At 45.2% G+C, this 19919-nt stretch overlaps 1 protein-coding gene across 2 annotated transcripts in view; it reads left to right on the top strand.

Annotated features, from left to right (window-relative positions):
* LOC307116494 (cadherin-1-like) overlaps nt 1–19919 on the top strand; it is an 89775-nt gene that overhangs the window by 52322 nt on the left and 17534 nt on the right. The window contains exons 3-19 of one of the 2 annotated variants that reach the window (XM_079800532.1): nt 695–945; nt 2904–3047; nt 3171–3326; nt 4055–4199; nt 5226–5401; nt 5665–5787; nt 8233–8376; nt 8498–8653; nt 9428–9572; nt 11135–11310; nt 11574–11696; nt 13691–13834; nt 13958–14113; nt 14866–15010; nt 16423–16598; nt 16863–16991; nt 18586–18765. In XM_079800532.1, coding sequence (XP_079656658.1) covers nt 695–945; nt 2904–3047; nt 3171–3326; nt 4055–4199; nt 5226–5401; nt 5665–5787; nt 8233–8376; nt 8498–8653; nt 9428–9572; nt 11135–11310; nt 11574–11696; nt 13691–13834; nt 13958–14113; nt 14866–15010; nt 16423–16598; nt 16863–16991; nt 18586–18765 — 2669 coding nt within the window. The remainder of the gene's footprint in view (nt 1–694; nt 946–2903; nt 3048–3170; nt 3327–4054; nt 4200–5225; nt 5402–5664; nt 5788–8232; nt 8377–8497; nt 8654–9427; nt 9573–11134; nt 11311–11573; nt 11697–13690; nt 13835–13957; nt 14114–14865; nt 15011–16422; nt 16599–16862; nt 16992–18585; nt 18766–19919) is intronic. The other variant, XM_079800533.1, reaches the window with a different exon arrangement.

Raw genomic sequence — 19919 nt, 5'->3', positions numbered from 1 at the left:
GACCCCCTGCCATCAAAAGCGGGGAGCAGGCTGCTAACAGTGTCCGCGGAGTGTGCTAGGCTTTGCGGGGCAGTGGATATGGCCTGGATGGCAGGTTAGGCCTAGGGGACCCTACATGTGCATGATTTAATCATGCACTGGGCCTCTAGTATATTTAATATTTTATTTTAAAAATTAAATGTAGTATTTAAATTTTATATAGTGTTTCTGTGCCAGACACTGTTCTGTGTATCTTAAAACCACCTTAGTAGGTAGTTGCTATTATTTCTGTAGCCTATCCACAGTATCTGACTGTACCATGCTCTCTAGATTTTTACCTCAATAGGTATTCTGTTTCCATGATTTTAGGGGGCTGTTTCCATATTGTCGAGAGTATCTGAAAAGGAGAAGCCCCTTTTTATTGATATCGAAAAGCAGAAGTTACTTGCTAGACAGCTTACTGTTTCACTTTACAAGGAGATGAGAAAAAAAAGCAGACCACACTAAACAGTTGCCCTCTACTTGTGAAGAACAGGAAGATGATATCAACTGCTCTTTCTTTGCTGTCCTGTCACCAGACGATGGTTTGTTTTGTTTGTGCTTAATTTGTGTGACTTGGGCTTTTGGTAGGTGAGTCCAGTTTGCTTTTTAGAGAAGGAATGTGCTTGTTTTTAATCTGCCCAATTTCTTAATCGCTGTTATTTATACCCTGCAGTGAGTTTTGAAGGATGCACCGGCCAACCAAGGACCATCTATGTTTCTGATGACACCAGATTCAGAGTGGGCACGGATGGGGTGCTTATGGTCAAACGGCCTTTACAGCTGCATAATCCAGAGATGAGTTTTCTTGTTCACGCCTGGGACTCCGCCCGCAAGAAGCTCTCCACCAAAGTGACACTGAAGGCAGCAGTGCATGACCACCGCCAACACCACCACCACCAGCACCACCAGCACCACCACCATCATGTATGTTGCAGTGTTTCTTAAACGTTCACTGTTATTTTAGTCTGCTTCTTAATGTGGGGTTCTGTACTTGGCACCATGCAGATTTGGGGCTGGGTAATCTTTTGTTGTGCAGCGTCCCGTGCACTGTTGCTGTCTAGCAGCATCCCATGTCTTCACCCATTAGTAGCTAATTGCACCCCCACGTGGTGACAACCAAAATGTCTCCAGACACTGCCAGTGTCCCCTGGGAAACAAAATAGTCCCCAGTTGAGAACCATCGGTCTAACTCAGTGGTCGGCAAACTCATTAGTCAACAAAGCCAAATATCAACAGTACAACGATTGAAGTTTCTTTTGAGAGCCGAAAACCGACTTCTGGAAATTTCAATCGCACTGTACATGCACGCCCGCACGTGGTATTTTGTGCAAGAGCCACACTCAAGGGGCCAAAGAGCTGCATGTGGCTCGCGAGCTGCACTTTGCCGACCACTGGTCTAACTGAACTAATTTTTGTTGGGGATTTTTTTTATTTTTTTTTTTGCTTCTGGGTAGAGAGGGATCAGGTGGAATGGTGGCAAGATGCCATTATCTTTATTTCGGCACGTTGAGTAGAATAGTGTGGGTAAGGGCATGGACTCTGTCTGGGATTGAATTTACTACCTGAGTAAACGTGGAAGGTATTGTCAGTGCTTGAATGTCCTTATCTGTAAAATGGAGATGATAATGACTGCATGTGTTAATACACGTGAAATGCTAGAACCACGCTTGGCATATGATAAGTACCCAGTAATTGTCAACTATACATATGATAAGTACCTCCTTATCACTCCTGGAGGAAGAATGAGTAAGAGGTCAATACTCTGATCATTTGCTCTTTGTGTTTCTAGTGGAGAAGGTCTTGGCAAAGACAGGGAAGAGTCAGTGGGAAGCTTTTGCCTCATTGGACTGTAATCTACACAAGATCCTTCCCCATGATACGGCAGTGCCTGGCCCTCCGTCTGGCACATACCAGGAGGCCAGTAGCGATTCAGTGGACAAACAGGTGGACCAGCCATGAATGGAAGGACGTATGCCTGTCCAGGTCCTTGGCAAGAGTGTTTCTGGGAATTGTTAGCCAAAGCCAAATGCCTTTCCCAGTTTCTAAAGTGCTCCCATGGTGCTTCCTACCAAAACGTCTCCCTGGGGAGCATTCTAGTTGCATTCTGCTACTGCCCTGGAAGCGTGGAGCGGGTTGTACATGCCAAGGCCTTTCCGCTGCCTCCTGTTTTTCTCTCCAAAGACTCCTGAGATTCAGGGGACTTGAAAGTCCGGACAGGTTGAAATTTATCATCCTGGTGTAATTCGACCAACCAGAAAAATGAGGAACTTAGCAGAATTATATTAACATAGGTCTCTGACTCAAGTCCTCAATGGACTCTGTCATTCATGTAAGTTCAGCACGGTGGGTTCTTGTTGGGCAACTATGCCTGAAAGCCTCTTATGACCAAAGACAGTTTTGAACTTGGTTTTTTTTTTTCAACTTTTCCTCCCCACCTTTGCCAACTTTGCCTCTGCCTCCATGTTGGCTGATTGTGACTAGGTTCAAATACATGTCTTGCACGAATTGCATGCATCAGGCCTCTAGTACAACATAATATTGAATGTAAGCTGGAATGGAAAAATAAAATTTTAAAAACATGACAGTTGTGACATTGTAGGCTTAAAATACTTGTAAAATATCATGAAACCCACAAACCTATCATCGTGCATGTATAATGATTGCTTGAACTCTGGGTACTAAGGAAGATCAAAAGAGACCACTTTCTTTATTATGGCAAAGCGTTTAATTGGGTTTTGTTTGGGCTGTTAATTTTTTTACTAACTTAAAATTACTCGCTGTCCCCACAAGGATGGAGATGCTGACTGGATAGATTGGATTGTTTGGCAGGCATTATTTCTCATGAATTATCTCATTATGTTCTTGATCTCTTTTCCTTTTAGGACTCTCTCCCTGAAGCCCGGACAGAAGTGCTCACATTTCCCGACTCCCACCATGGTCTCAGAAGACAGAGGAGAGACTGGGTTATCCCTCCCATCAGCTGCCAAGAAAATGACAAAGGGCCATTTCCTAAGAATCTGGTCCAGGTAGAGAAGAATGTTCTCTATTTTCTTTGGGAGGAATTTGGCAGAGAAGGACCAAGGAGAGGAAGAAGAAAGACCGAATGTAAGGATCCTCCCTTGCTAATTCTATGTCTGTTTTGTTTCCAGATCAAGTCTAGCAGAGACAAAGAAACACAGGTTTTCTACAGCATCACTGGCAAAGGAGCTGACGCACCCCCCGTCAGTGTGTTTATTATTGAAAGAGAGACAGGATGGCTAAAGGTGACGCAGCCTCTGGACAGAGAAGCAATTGCCCAATACATAGTGAGTATCTCTTAGATGCTTATTAATGATGGGGTCCCATCTTTCCAAAATTGTTTGGTCAACCTATTTGTATCCCTAGATCCGACACTCTGGACATAAGAGGGGCTTAATTTGCTGCTCTGTGACCTATTGATAAAGAGAAATGACAGGAGAACCTGGATATGGGGGTTGTTAAATTACTTTTGTTGTTAGGAATAAAGCGGGGAGAGTCCCTAAGCATCATCCATAACTCTGGACCCAAGATATCAGCCTACTGGAGCTAAAAATAGAGGCCAGTGATGATGTTGGAGAACAAAAATCATTTCTGGGCCCCATAGCAGAGTGAGCTTAGGGAAACTGGGAAGTAATGTATTGATGCCAAATGCAGGAAAATCAGGAGGACACACTAGATTGGAGTGGCCAGGCTAATTTTACCCTGCTTGGAAGAAGTCAGAGCGTTAGGGTTCCACCGTTATCTCCTGGGCCTGGCTGCTCAGCCCTCGTGTAGGGAATGGGAGCTGTGACCTGGTAGGTGTGTTCTCCAGCCCTCAGGTGGTCTCCACATGTCATGCTCTCAGCCAGTGTGCTGACCTCATTGGAGCAGCCGCACGTGGGTGAGAAAAGGGCTCTGCTACAGGTGTCCACGCACTCGGGTCTCAGAGAGTGAGAAGGAGGGACACCAGATGGAGCCCACTCCTCCCACTTCTTCTCTCCTTTGGGCCCAAGTAACCCTCCCGTGGCTCTTGCAGCTCTTCTCTCACGCTGTGTCTTCCAACGGGAATGCCATTGAGGATCCGATGGAGATTGTGATCACGGTGAGAGATCAGAATGACAACAAGCCCGAGTTCACCCAGGCGGTCTTTGAGGGGTCTGTCGTGGAAGGTGCTCTCCCAGGTAAGAGGAGCCAAATACCCAGAAAGAAAAAGCGTAGGGTATTGGACCACAGTGTGTTGGGGCTGGGATTTGGCGGCAGGCTCTTCTTGTGGACAGAACGTTTTTGAAAACTACTGTGTGTGAGTGTAATTATTAGACTTTTAAAGCTTTAGTCCATGAGGAATAATATCTCAGTGCAATTATAATTGCATTTCTCTAATTATTAAAGGCTAAGTATCTTACCATATATTTGTTGGCCTACGAATTTCTTCATTTTCTTTTTTAAATGTTTTTATTGATTTTTTTTTTTTTAGAGAGTGAATAAGGGAGAGGGATCTGGAGATAGAAACATTGATGAGAGAGAAACATCATTGATTGGCAGCCTCCTGCATGTTCCCAAATGGTAGATAAGCTCCACGCATTGGCAGGTGCCCTGACCAGGAATCAGACCAGAGACCTCTTGGTTCCTGCGTTGACGCTTAATCACTGAACCACACCAGACGGGGTTGCGTTTCTTCTTGACAACTTGTCTATTCAAGTCTTTTGCTCTTTTATTCCCTTGGGCTATTTGTCTTTTTCCTATAAAATCTTAGAGTTATTTAGATGTCCTAGGGGCTAGTCCTGTCAGTCACTTGTGTTATAAATATTTTCTCCCACCGGGAAGGCAATGATCTCATAGGACCCATTCCCTCATGTGAAGCTGTGGCCGAGAAGCCCATTGTGTAAATCTTTGGATTTTTCCTGTTTTTCAGGCTATTCACTCAGTATAAGAGACATGAAAAAAGTTTTAATTTAAACCTAACTTATTTCCTTTCTCCCCCTCACATCCACGCTCACCCAAAATGTCTTGGAACACTGCTCACCTAATGGAAGCCTTCCTCCTCTAGCACTGTGTTAAATCATTTGGAAATTAGCAACCAGAAGAGCCATGACATGGTGTGTCCCTGGGGCCCAGCCTTTCACGCTCTGGGCAGTGTTGAGTTGAGCAGTACTGACCAGACCCTGAATGCAGCTTGACCCGATCTTCCTCTCCTTTCATGCTTCCAGGAACCTCTGTGATGCAGGTCACAGCCACAGATGCGGACGACAAAGTGAACACCTACAACGCTGCCATCGCTTACAGGATCATCAGCCAAGAGCCCAGACAGCCTTATGCTCATATGTTCACCATCAACAGGGACACAGGAGTCATCAGTGTGCTCACTACCGGGCTGGACCATAAGGTTAGGGGGAAGAGATCCAGAGGATGTTGTGGGCAAATGCACATTAGCTAAATCCACAGACAACACAAAACTCTGCTGAGGCCAGTTACCACCTATATGGTCATGGTCTGAGCTTTGCATCCGCACATGTGTGCAGAGGTTGTGTGCCTAGCGGACAGGCTGATAGGTCGGCATTTACGCAGATGATAAAATATCTGTGTCTGTGCTATGGGCTGGCTGCTGTGGCTGTTGGTCCTAACTTGGGTGTGTTCAATCTCTTGCAGAAGTTTCCCAACTACACCCTGGTGGTTGAAGCTGCTGACCTTCAAGGTGAAGGCTTAAGGACAACGGCAAAAGCTGTGATCACGGTCCTTGACATCAACCCTCCAGAATTTGAGCCAACCAAGGTAATTCTGCAACCCTTTGATGGTTTTCATCTGCTCCTGAGGGAAGTTCTTGAAAGCTTTCCCCCGACTAGTGAATGCAGATAGGCGTGGCTAGTGTCTGTCTCATGCCCTTTGGCAAAATTTTGTGAAGTAGCCAAAATCAGTTATTGAATCCATGACCTCGTATTGAGCATCTTGGTAGCAAATTTTATCAGGTTCTATTTATTCATTGAAAAAACATTTTTTGAGTTAATACGAGGCACCAATTTTATTTGTTAACTAGAGGCCCGGTGCACGAAATTTGTGCACGGGGGTAAGGGGGTTGTGTCTCTCAGCCCAGCCTGCACCCTCTCCAATCTGGGACCCCTCAAGGGATGTCAGACTGCCCATTTAGGCCCGATCCCAGTGGTGGGATCGGGCCTAAATGGGCAGTCGAACATCTCACTCACAATCCAGGATTGCTGGCCCCCAACCGCTCACCTGCATGCCAGCCTGTCTGATTGCCCCTAACTGCTTCTGCCTGCCAGGCTGATCACCCCCTGACCACTCCCCTGCCAGCCTGATCAACGCCTAACTGCTCCCCTGCTGGCCCAATTGCCCCTAACTGCCCTCCCCTACCAGCCTGGCCACCCCCAATTGCCCTCTCCTGCAGGCCTGTTCGCCCCCAACTGCCCTCCCCTGCAGGCCTGGTCCCCCTCAACATCCCCCCCCCCGCTGGCCTGATCACCTACAACCCCCCTCCCCTGCCAGCCATCTTGTGGTGGCCATCTTGTGTCCACATGGGGGCGTCCATCTTTGACCACATGTGGGTGGCCATCTTGTGTGTTGGAGTGATGGTCAATTTGCATATTACTCTTTTATTATATAGGATTATTCCTAAATAAAGTGGGGGCTTGGGCATTGGGAGAATAAGTTTATATCTGATGTTGCAGTTCTTTCTCTTTGTTTGTGGGTTTTCTCATTCTAGAGTCTCCTTTTTTCTGAGTTATGAATTCCATGTTCAGTATGCTTAGGCACGGTTCCCTTTCATTTTACACATGAAGCCATTAATGTTATGTTTTGCCAGCACGGTGCTCATCGTCATTTATTACCATTCTCTGAAAATATTCTGTAATCCTGATGTCAGCAAGGCATGGCCTTTGTCTTCCTCTTCAGTGGAGCAAGTGACTCTATATGCACTCATCCGTGCCGGTTCGCCACCATGCCGGTGCAAGATGGTGCTGTTTATGCTTAGGTTACAGTATTGACAGTTGGGTTTGTGCTTGTCTCAGTGCTGGGGTCAAATTCCAAACTTGACTTCATTAAAACCATAACTCAGAGTTTTCCAACCAGTTCAACCATCCTCTCCATCATTGTCATTTGCGGAGCACTTACTATGTTCAAGCACTATTTGTAATACTAGTATCTCATTTTTCCTTCCAAAACCTTATGAGGTGTAGGTACTAATATTATCCCCATTCTTAGATGTTGGGAAACGGGGGACAGAGAAGTTAAATAATCTGCCCGCAATATGCAAGTGAATAGTGAGAATTCAAAGCCAGGGAGCTGACTCCAAAGCCTGCCCTTGACCCAGGCGGGACTGCTTCTCTAGGAGGTGAATGTGATGATGCAGATGGGGTGTGTGTGTGTGTGTGTGTGTGTGTGTGTGTTTGTGGGAACTATGCAGAATTGAGAAGTATTTTGTGATGATATCTAAGCACCTCTCATGTTTTTCTTGTCCATTTTGAATGAAATTTTAGAAACCAGGAAATAGCGCTTGAATCACACTGGGTAAACAATGACCAGTGGTTTTATATATGGTAGGGGATCGAATTGTCCTCTGGAACCTTGACCGTGTTATCACTAATCACTTTAAAACTCTTGGACAATTTGGAAGATATTTTCCCTTCCATCTTCCACTATCTTATTTCCCTGTGTGTGCATAACGTTATCATTATTTTACATGGAAACTGTTTAATAAAGTCTCTTAGGATGTTTTTTGTTTCGATCCCAGTAGCTTCTATTAGAACAAATGGACATCATGTAGACAAAATGACACTATGCGAGTAAGCAATTTAAATATATACATATGAATATTGATTTCAGAAAGGAAGGAAGAGAGAGAGAAAGAACATCAATGATGACAGGCAATTATGGATCGGCTATCCTTGGTTAAGTTTATTCCTAGGTATCTTAATACTTTTTGTTGCCACGGTAAATGGGATTGTTTTTTCAATTTCTCTTTCTGTGAGTTCATTATTGGTGCATAAAAAAGCTATAGATTTCTGGGTGTTAATTTTGTATCCTGCTATATTGCGGAATTCATTTATTAAGTCTAGTAGTTTTTTGATGGAGTCTTTAGGGTGTTCTATGTACAATATCATGCCATCTGCGACTAATGACAACTTAACTTCTTCTTTTCCAATTTGGATGCCTGTTACTTCCCTCATTATGTTTTTTTTTTTTTTTAATCTCTTTTCTTTTTAGGAATCTCTCCCTGAAACCCAGACGGAAGTGCCCACATTTCCTGTCTGCCACCGTGGTCTCAGAAGACAGAGGAGAGACTGGGTTATCCCTCCCATCAGCTGCCAAGAAAATGAGAAAGGCCCGTTTCCTAAGAATCTGGTCCAGGTAGAGAAGAATGCCCTCTATTTCTTTGGGAGGAATTGGCAGAGAAGGACCAAAGAGAGGAAGGAGAAAGACCGAATGTAAGGATCCTCCCTTGCTAATTCTGTGTCTGTTTTGTCTCCAGATCAAGTCTAGCAGAGACAAAGAAACACAGGTTTTCTACAGCATCACTGGCAAAGGAGCTGATGCACCCCCCGTCAGTGTGTTTATTATTGAAAGAGAGACAGGATGGCTAAAGGTGACGCAGCCTCTGGACAGAGAAGCAATTGCCCAATACATAGTGAGTATCTCTTAGATGTTTATTAATGATGGGGTCCCATCTTTCCCAAACTTTTTGGTCAACCGATTTGGATCCCTAGATTTGACACTCTGGACATAAGAGGGTCTTAATTTGCCACTTTGATAAAGAGAAATGACAGGAGAACCTGGATACGGGGATTGCTAAATTGTTTTTGTTGTTAGGAATAAAGCGGGGAGAGTCCTTATGCATCATGCATAAGTTTAGACTCAAGATATCAACTTATTCCTGGAATTAAAAGTTCCTCATTCAAAGGAAGAGGCCAGTGATGATGTTGGGGAGCAAAAAAACCAAGCTCCTCGTATGTCCAGAGCTATTTCTGGGCCTGATAGCAGAGTGAGCTTACGGAAACTGGGAAGTAATGTATTGATGCCAAATGCAGGAAAATCAGGAGGACACACTAGACTGGAGTGGCCAGGCTAATTTTACCCTGCTTGGAAGAAGTCAGAGCGTTAGGGTTCCACCGTTATCTCCTGGGCCTGGCTGCTCAGCCCTCGTGTAGGGAATGGGAGCTCTGACCTGGTGGGTGTGTTCTCCAGCCCTCAGGTCTCCACATGTCATGCTCTCAGCCAGTGTGCTGACCTCATTGGAGCAGCAGCACGTGGGTGAGAAAAGGGCTCTGCTGCAGGTGTCCACGCACTCGGTTCTCAGAGAGTGGGAAGGAGGGGCACCAGGTGGAGCCCACTCTCTGGTCGGGCCACTCCTCCCACTTCTTCTCTCCTTGGGGCCCAAGTAACCCTCCTGTGGCTCTTGCAGCTCTGCTCTCACGCTGTGTCTTCCAACGGGAGTGCCATTGAGGATCCGATGGAGATTGTGATCACGGTGAGAGATCAGAATGACAACAGGCCCGAGTTCACCCAGGCGGTCTTTGAGGGGTCTGTCGTGGAAGGTGCTCTCCCAGGTAAGAGGAGCCAAATACCCAGAAAGATGCTTAGGTTCTCTGGATCGCAGTGTGTTAGGGATGGCGTTTGGGATCAGGCCCTTCTTGTGGACAGAATTTCAGTGAAAGCCACTGTGTGTGTGTAAGTGTGTTTGTGTGGGGGGGAGGGCACTATGCTTGCACATGCGTACAACACCCTATTTGTAAAAACGTGTATAAAATCAGAGTAGTTTAAAAACAACCTTCCTGAGTTTACCCATAACATAAACAGGTGATAACACATTTTTGTACATTCTATGTATTATGTACTGTATTTTTACAATAAAAAAAAAACTAGAAAAAGAAAATGTTAAGAAAAAAATTTAAAAAATAAAGTAAAAATAAAAACAGCCTTCTTTCACTAAATAGATCCTTGCCAGAGTTTAAGTCCCTCAAACAATTTTCCTGATCACGCAGCCTCTGGATAGAGAAGCAATTTTTTCTACTTCCCATAAAGGTAGATACTGCCCTCATGTTTGTGGTAATTATTTCCTTTTTTTCTTTTTCTCCAAATTTTTCTTCTTCCATGTGTGAATTTGACCCTAGATAAAAATCTTGTTAGTTTTTCCTACTTTTCTACATGGTGATAAACTGTTTTCCAAGGTGGCCTAACTAGTTTGTGTGCCCATGAGCCATGTATGTTCTGTAATTACTAGACTTTTTAAGCTTTAGTCCATGAGGAATGATATCTCAGTGCAATTATAATTGCATTTCTCTAATTATTAAAAGGCTAAGTATCTTATCATATGTTTGTTGGCCTATGAATTTCTTCATTTTCTTTTTTAAATGTTTTTATTGATTTTTTTTTTAGAGGGCGAAAAAGGGAGAGGGATCTAGAGATAGAAACATTGATGAGAGAGAAACATCATTGATTGGCAGCATCCTGCATGTTCCCCACTGGTGGATGAGTCCCACCCATTGGCAGGTGCCCTGACCAGGAATCAGACCAGAGACTTCTTGGTTCCTGGGTTGACGCTCAACCACTGAACCACACCAGACGGGGTTGTGTTTCTTCTTGACAACTTGTCTATTCAAGTCTTTGCCCTTTTATTCCCTTGGGCTATTTGTCTTTTTCCTATAAACTCTTAGAGTTATTTAGATGTCCTAGGGACTAGTCCTGTCAGTCACTTGTGTTATAAATATTTTCTCCCACCGGGAAGGCAATGATCTCATAGGACCCATTCCCTCACGTGAAGCTGTGGCCGAGAAGCCCATTGTGGAAATCTTTGGATTTTTCCTGTTTTTCAGGCTATTCACTCAGTATAAGAGACATGAAAAAAAGTTTTAATTTAACCCTAACTTATTTCCTTTCTCCCGCTCACATCCATGCTCACCCAAAATGTCTTGGAACACTGCTCACCTGATGGAAGCCTTCCTCCTCTAGCACTGTGTTAAATCATTTGGAAATTAGCAACCAGAAGAGCCATGACATGGTGTGTCCCTGGGGCCCAGCCTTTAACGCTCTGGGCAGTGTTGAGTTGAGCAGTACTGACCAGATCCTGAATGCAGCTTGACTATATCTTCCTCTCCTTTCATGCTTCCAGGAACCTCTGTGATGCAGGTCACAGCCACAGACGCGGACGACGAAGTGAACACCTACAACGCTGCCATCGCTTACAGGATCATCAGCCAAGAGCCCAGACAGCCTCATGCTCATATGTTCACCATCAACAGGGACACAGGAGTCATCAGTGTGCTCACTACCGGGCTGGACCATGAGGTTAGGGGGAAGAGATCCAGAGGGTGTTGTGGGCAAATGCACATTAGCTAAATCCACAGACAACACAAAACTCTGCTGAGGCCAGTTACCACCTATATGGTCATGGTCTGAGCTTTGCATCCGCACATGTGTGCAGAGGTTGTGTGCCTAGCGGACAGGCTGATAGGCCGGCATTTACGCAGATGATAAAATATCTGTGTCTGTGCTATGGGCTGGCTGCTGTGGCTGTTGGTCCTAACTTGGGTGTGTTCAATCTCTTGCAGAAGTTTCCCAACTACACCCTGGTGGTTGAAGCTGCTGACCTTCAAGGTGAAGGCTTAAGGACAACGGCAAAAGCTGTGATCACGGTCCTTGGCATCAACCCTCCAGAATTTGAGCCACTCAAGGTAATTCTGCAACTCTTTGATGGTTTCCAAAGAAAGGTCCTTTGTCACTTTACAACTGCTCCTGAGGTAAGCCCTTGAAAACTTTCCCCAGCCCTTGCCGGTTTGGTTCAGTGACTAGAGCATCATCCTGCGGAATGAAGGGTCCCTCGTTCGATTCCAGTCAAGGGTACATGCCCAGACTGGAATGCTCCCTACTATTTTTATTTGTTAATTATACATAAATAAAGCGGGGGCTTGGTGGGCGGGAGAATAAGTTTAGATCTGACATTGCAGTTCTTTCTCTTTGTTGGTGGGTTTTCTCATTCTAGAGTCTCCTTTTTTCTGAGGGATGAATTCCATGTTCAGTATGCTTAGGCACGGTTCCCTTTAATTTTACACAGGAAGACATTAATGTTATGTTTTGCAAGCACGGTGCTCATCGTCATTTATTACCATTCTCTGAAAATATTCTGTAATCCTGATGTCAGCAAGGCATGGCCTTTGTCTTCCTCTTCAGTGGAGCAAGTGACTCTGTATGCACTCATCAGTGCCAGTTCGCCACCATGGCGGTGCAAGATGGTGGTGTTTATGCTTAGGTTACAGTATTGACCGTTGGGTTTGTGTTTAGTTCTGTGTGGGGTCACGTCCCAAACTTGACTTCATTAAAACCATAAATCAGTGTTTTCCAACCAGTTCAACCATCCTCTCCATGATTGTCATTTATGGAGCACTTACTATGTTCAGGCATTAATACCTCATTTATTCCTCCCAAGGACCTTATGAGGTGTAGGTACTAATATTATCTCCATTCTTAGATGTTAGGAAACGGGTGGACAGAAAAGTTAAATAATCTGCCCATGAAACGCAAGTGAATAGTGAGAATTCAAAGCCAGGGAGAACACTCCAAAGCCAGCGCATACCCAGGCAGGACTGCTTCTCTAGGAGGTGAATGTGAGGATGAAGATGGTGTGTGTGTGTGAACTATGCAGAATTGGGAAGGCTTTTGTGGTGATATCTGGTCACATCTCATGTTTGTCTTGTGCATTTTGAGTCAAATTTTAAACAAAAACTAGGGCTTGAATCACACTGGGCAAACAGTGACCAGTGACTTTATAGATGATGAGGGATGGAATTGTCCTCTGGAACTTTGACCGTATTACCACTAATCACTTTAAAACACTTAGAAAATTTGGAAGATTTTTTTCCCTTCCATCTTCCACTATCTTATATCCCTGTGTGTGCATAACGTTGTCATTATCACACATGAAAACTGTTTAATACAAGTCTCAAAGGATGTTTTTGGTTTTCATCCCAGCAGCTTCTGTTAGAACAGTGGTCGGCAAACTGCGGCTCGCGAGCCACATCCCACCAGGATCGGGCCTAAACGGGCAGTCGGACATCCCTCCAGGAGTCCCAGATTGGAGAGGGTACAGGCTGGGCTGAGGGACAACCCCCCACCGTGCACGAATTTCGTGCACCGGGCTTCTAGTATATATATATACACACACACTACACACACACACACACACACACACACACACATATATATATGTGTAATATGCTAATGAGACCGGACGACCTTCCTGATGAAGCTGGGCCTGCGAGGGAAGGCTGGTCCCGGGTGCCTGCCATCTCTCGCACAAATTTCATGCATCGGGCCTCTAGTACAACATAATATTGAATGTAAGCTGGAATGGAAAAATAAAATTTTAAAAACATGACAGTTGTGACATTGTAGGCTTAAAATACTTGTAAAATATCATGAAACCCACAAACCTATCATCGTGCATGTACAATGATTGCTTGAACTCTGGGTACTAAGGAAGATCAAGAGAACACTTTATTATGGCAAAGCATTTAATTGGGTTTTGTTTGGGCTGTTAATTTTGTTATTAACTTAAAATCACTTGCTGTCCCCACAAGGATGGAGATGCTGACTGGATAGATTGGATTGTTTGGCAGGCATTATTTCTCATGAATTATCTCATTATGTTCTTGATCTCTTTTCCTTTTAGGACTCTCTCCCTGAAGCCCGAATGGAAGTGCTCACATTTCCCGACTCCCACCGTGGTCTCAGAAGACAGAGGAGAGACTGGGTTATCCCTCCCATCAGCTGCCCAGAAAATGAGAAAGGCCCGTTTCCTAAGAATCTGGTCCAGGTAGAGAAGAATGTTCTCTATTTTCTTTGGGAGGAATTTGGCAGAGAAGGACCAAGGAGAGGAAGGAGAAAGACCGAATGTAAGGATCCTCCTTTGCTAATTCTGTGTCTGTTTTGTTTCCAGATCAAGTCTAACAGAGACAAAGAGACACAGGTTTTCTACAGCATCACTGGCCAAGGAGCTGACGCACCCCCCGTCGGTGTGTTTATTATTGAAAGAGAGACAGGATGGCTAAAGGTGACGCAGCCTCTGGACAGAGAAGCAATTGCCAAGTACATAGTGAGTATCTCTTAGATGCTTATTAATGATGGGGTCCCATCTTTCCAAAATTGTTTGATCAACCGATTTGGATTCCTAGATTCGAGACTGTGGACATAAGAGGGGCTTAATTTGCCGCTTTGAGACCTATTGATAAAGAGAAATGACAGGAGAACCTGGATATGGGGGTTGTTAAATTACTTTTGTTGTTAGGAATAACGCGGGGAGAGTCCTTATGCATCATGCATAACTTTGGACCCAAGATATCAGCCTACTGGAGCTAAAAGTAGAGGCCAGTGATGATGTTGGAGAACAAAAACCATTTCTGGGCCCCATAGCAGAGTGAGCTTAGGGAAACTGGGAAGTAATGTATTGATGCCAAATGCAGAAAAATCAGGAGGACACACAAAAATCAGGAGGACACACTAGATTGGAGTGGCCAGGCTAATTTTACCCTGCTTGGAAGAAATCAGAGCGTTAGGGTTCCACCGTTATCTCCTGGGCCTAGATCCTGAGTAGGGAATGGGAGCTGTGACCTGGTGGGTGTGTTCTCCAGCCCTCAGGTCTCCACATGTCATGCTCTCAGCCAGTGTGCTGACCTCATTGGAGCAGCCGCACGTGGGTGAGAAAAGGGCTCTGCTGCAGGTGTCCACGCACTCGGTTCTCAGAGAGTGGGAAGGAGGGGCACCAGGTGGAGCCCACTCTCTGGTCGGGCCACTCCTCCCACTTCTTCTCTCCTTGGGGCCCAAGTAACCCTCCCGTGGCTCTTGCAGCTCTTCTCTCACGCTGTGTCTTCCAACGGGGATGCCATTGAGGATCCGATGGAGATTGTGATCACGGTGACTGATCAGAATGACAACAGGCCCGAGTTCACCCAGGCGGTCTTTGAGGGGTCTGTCGTGGAAGGTGCTCTCCCAGGTAAGAGGAGCCAAATACCCAGAAAGATGCTTAGGTCCTTTGAACCCCAGTGTTTTGGGGCTGGCATTTGGGATCAGGCCCTTCTTGTGGACAGAATTTCAGTGAAAGCCACTGTGTGTGTGTGTGTGTGTGTGTGTGTGTGTGTGTGCGCGCGCGCGCACGCGCGTACTGTTAGTGTGCATGCATGTAGCACTCTACCTGCAAAAATGTGTATAAAATCAGAGGGATTTAAACACAACCTTCCTTCACTAAACAGTAGTATGAACCCCTCATACAATTTTCCTGGTCACATTTTTTTCTCCTTCCCTTAGAGGTAGACACTGCCCTCCTGTTCTTTGTGGTAATTATTCCCTTGTGTTTTGTGTTGTTGTTTTTTAAATTTGTCTTCTACATTGTATGTTTTTGCCCCTAGAGAAAATCTTGTTAGTTTTGCCTACTTTTCTACATGGTAATAAACTGTTTTCCAATGTGGTCAAACCAATTTACACTTCCATCAGCCATGTATATCCTGGAATTATTAGACTTTTTAGCTTTAGTCAATGTGTAATGATTTCTCAGTACAATTTAAAAGTGCATTTCTCTGATTATTAACAGGCTAAGCATCTCATATGTTTGTTGGCTATTTGAGTTTCTTCTTTTTTTAAATGTTTTTATTGATCTTTTTTTTAGAGAGAGAGAAAGGGAGAGGGATCGAGAGATAAAAACATTGATGAGAGCGAAACATCATCAATTAGCTGCCTCCTGCACACCCCACAGTGGGGACCGAGCCCCAAACCCGGCATGTGTCGGGACCAGGAATTGAACTGGCTACCTCTTGGTTCCTGGGTCTATGCTCAGCCACTGAGCCATACCAGACAGGCTTGAGTTTCGCCTTGACAACTTGTCTATTCAAGTCATTTGACCTTTTATTCCCTTGGGCTATATGCCTTTTTCCTATAAACTCTTATAGATATTTAGGTGTCCTAGGAACCAGTCCTGTCAGTCACTTGTGTTATAAATATTTTCTCCCACCTTGAAGGCAGTGATCTCAAAGGACCCATTCTCTCAGGTGAAGCTGTGGCCGAGAAGACAGTTGTGGAAGTCTTGAGATTTTTCCTATATTTCAGGCTATTCACTCACTATAAGAGACGTGGCAAAATGCTTTAGTTTAACCCTCACTCTATTCCCTATCTCCTCCTCACATCCACCTCCACCCAAAATATTTGCTTGGGAAAACTGCTCATCTCGGGGAAGGCGTTCTTCCTCTGGTAGCACTTTGGTAAGAAATTTGGAAATTAGCAATCAGAAGCTCTGTGACACAGTGTGTCCCCGGGGTCCCACCTTTAACGTTCTGGACAGAATTGAGTTGAGTAGTACCGCCCAGACCCTGAAGTGCAGCTTGACCCGATCTTCCTCTCCTTTCATGCTTCTAGGAACCTCCGTGATGCAGGTCTCAGCCACAGACGCAGACGACGAAGTGAACACCTACAACGCTGCCATTGCTTACAAGATCATCAGCCAAGAGCCTAAAGAGCCTCACGAGCAAATGTTCACCATCAACAGGGACACAGGAGTCATCAGTGTGCTCACTACCGGGCTGGACCGTGAGGTTAGCGGGGAAGAGATCCAGAGGGTGTTGTGGGCAAATGCACATTAGCTAAATCCACGGACAACACAAAACTCTGCTAAGGCCAGTTACCACCTATATGGTCATGGTCTGAGCTTTGCATCTAAACATGTGTGCAGAGGTTGTGTGCCTAGCGGACAGGCTGGTAGGTCGGCATTTACGCAGATGATAAAATATCTGTGTCTATGCTATGGGCTGGGCTGATGTGGCTGTTGGTCCTAACTTGGGTGTGTTCAATCTCTGCAGAAGTTTCCCAACTACTCTCTGGTGATTGAAGCTGCTGACCTTCAAGGTGAAGGCTTAAGCACAACGGCAAAAGCTGTGATCACGGTCCTTGACGTCAACGACAACCCTCCTGAATTTGACCCAACCACGGTAATTCTGCAACTCCTTGATGGTTTCTAAAGAAAGGTCCTTTGTCACTTTACAACTGCTCTTGAAAACTTTCCGCAGACTAGTGAACTTTAAACTAAGAAGCAAGCAGATTGGGGTAGCTGTTGTCTTTATCTGGTGCCTATTGGCAGAATTTTGTGAAGTGGCAAAAAGCATCTATTGAAGCCATGTCCTCGTATTGTGTATCTTGGTAGCAAATCTTACCAGGTTCTAGTTATTCATTGAATAAACATTTTCTGAGTTAATACCAGGCACTATGTTAGACACTTGCGATATTATCACCAACAAGGCCAAAGATGCCATTTTCATGAAGTTGATAGTCTATCTAGATGTTAGACAACTTAAACGGATAATTGTGTGCAATTATATTAAACTAGTGGCCCGATGCATGAAATTTGTGCATGGGTAGGGTCCCTAGGCCTGGCTGGCGATCAGGGTTGATCTGTGGGGCGACTGGCAGGGCGATTGGGGGGTTCGGGGAGGCCGCTGTCACCCACCTTGGCTGGCCTGGGGCCTGCGGACTGGGGACAGTTTCTGTGTTGAGTGCCTGCCCCCTGTTGGTCAGTGCACATCATAGCGACCGGTCGTTCCACTGGTCGTTCCGCCATTCAGTCGATTTGCATATTAGGCTTTTATTATATAGGATTATTATACAGGATAGGGTGCGGTGCAGGAGAAGGGACTATGCCCCTCAAAAGAATCTTAAATCTTATTGTATTAATTAGAAATCAGCTCAATGGTTAGTAACAGAGACTAGCCTCTTGGGGTTTAAACAAATAGGGTTGACGTTTTCTCTTGTGTCCCAAAAAACCCAGAGGTGGATAGTCCACTCTGGCAATAGAAACCAAGCCTGCTTTGTTTTGGGGCATGACTTCCACCCTCAATGTTTCCTTGTGGCCCAAGAGGGAGGCAAGGGCAAGGCGTGCAAAAGGCATTGCTGCTAAGTTAAGTGCAATTATTTCTGGGAACACCCATCCCACAACGTTTGTTTACATCTCATTAACAACTGCTGTCTGCAAAGGAAGACTGGAAATAGAGTATTTTATTTGGGAACATTGATGCCTCCAACAATACCGTAAGTGAAGAAGGGGAGACTGGATATTCAGTAGGCAATTAGCCGTGTCTGCCACCCTCATCTAGACATTGTGCCAGTGAGTAACATTTGTACTAAGACCCGAAAGGAGGTTGGCAAATGTGCAGGACAGGGGAGGATGGAAGCGTTGCATGCAGAAGGATATGCCCTGAATCAAGAGGGAGCTTGATGCATAGCAACAACTGCAAAACAGCGTAGAGAACCAAATGAGGTGGGTCCTGCAGGACCTTGTAGACTAAGTTTAGAGTTTTAGAATTCTTAACTCAACACCTGAGCCATAGTGTGCTGAGAGGCCCGGATAGCCAGGGCCTTGAAGAGCTACTTTAGGTACTCCCAAGTACTACCTGACCCACCGGCAGGAAAGAAGGGCCCTTCTGGTTGGGTGGCCACTTCCTCTGCGCATTCCCTTAGCCCCCTGAGACCTGGTTTCACTATCGTGTCTCAGGAAGTCATAGGTAACCCATCTTTTCCTTTGTTCTGCAGTACCAGGGGCAGGTTTATGAGAACGAGGCTGATGCCGTAATCGCTACGCTCAAAGTGACTGATGCCGACCTCCCCAGAACCCCGGCGTGGGAGGCCGTGTACACTGTATTAAATGGCAAGGACCAATTTGTTGTCGACACAGACCCAGTAACCAACGATGGCATTTTGAAAACGGCTAAGGTTTGTATGGTGCTTGGCAAGATGCAGAAACTGACCGCCCAGCTAGCTGCCGACTCCCTTGTCCCTGTTGTCTTCTCAGTAAATTAACATGCTATTCGGGGGGTAGAGGTGGCTGGCTTCCCCAGTTTCCTTGGACCATTTGGGATTTGCAGTGACTCTTCAGGCTCCTGTGAGAAGTCAGGAAGCTCCTACCCAGCATCCTACAATTGAAGAGGAAGTACCATCTGTTTTGTGTGTTTTTTAAAAAATATATTTTATTGATTTTTTACAGAGAGGAAGGGAGAGGGATAGAGAGTTAGAAACATTGATGAGAGAGAAACATCGATCAGCTGCCTCCTGCACATCCCCCATTGGGGATGTGCCCGCAACCAAGGTACATGCCCCCAACCAGAATCGAACCTGGGACCTCTCAGTCCGCAGGCCGATGCTCTATCCACTGAGCCAAACCGGTTTCAGCTACCATCTGTCTTAATAGGCTCTTTCCTTGAAGCATTTGCCTGCCATCCATATCCATTTTGCAAATGAGAGCAAAAATGGTTTATTGGTCTCTGCTATTTTCCTGAATTATTTTAGAAATGGGTCAGATATGATTGTGATTGAAAGATGTCTTGGCAACTTGAAAATAAGTTGAGTGATTTTTTTTTAAAAATTGATTTTAGAAAGAGAGGAAGGGAAAGGGGGAGAGAGAGAGAGAGAAACATCGATGAGAGAGAAACATCAACATCGACTGGCTGCTTCCCACATGCCCCTCTCTGGGATCCAGCCCCCAACCTGGGCATGCGCCCTGACCGGGAATTGAACAGGCAATCTGTTGGTGCATGGGTCGACGCTCAACCACTGAGCCATGCTGGCTGGGCATGAGTGATTTTTAAAATTATTAAAAAATTATTATTATTCTTAAATAATAATTATTAAATGTGAGGTAGTTTCTTTTCCTGCTTTATTAGGTATAGAAACAGGCCTAGAGGTTAAGTTTCCCAAGTCACACAGAATCTTCTGTCCATCTGCGATCACATGGACAGCATGTCAGACAGGATATGAGCATTCGCACTGCTCTAGAGTTAACGTGCTAGTGTTTGTTAACTGAAGCTTGCTGTTTGAGATTTCATGAGTTCATCTTTCTTCTCCTTCTGGCGGGGGTGGGGGGGGGGGTC

The sequence above is a fragment of the Cnephaeus nilssonii genome (genome assembly GCF_951640355.1).
Source record: "Cnephaeus nilssonii genome assembly, chromosome: 20".
Classification (NCBI taxonomy): Eukaryota; Metazoa; Chordata; class Mammalia; order Chiroptera; family Vespertilionidae; genus Cnephaeus; species Cnephaeus nilssonii.
Note: the sequence above shows the minus strand (reverse complement) of the source record. Positions and strands in the feature narration are given on the sequence as shown.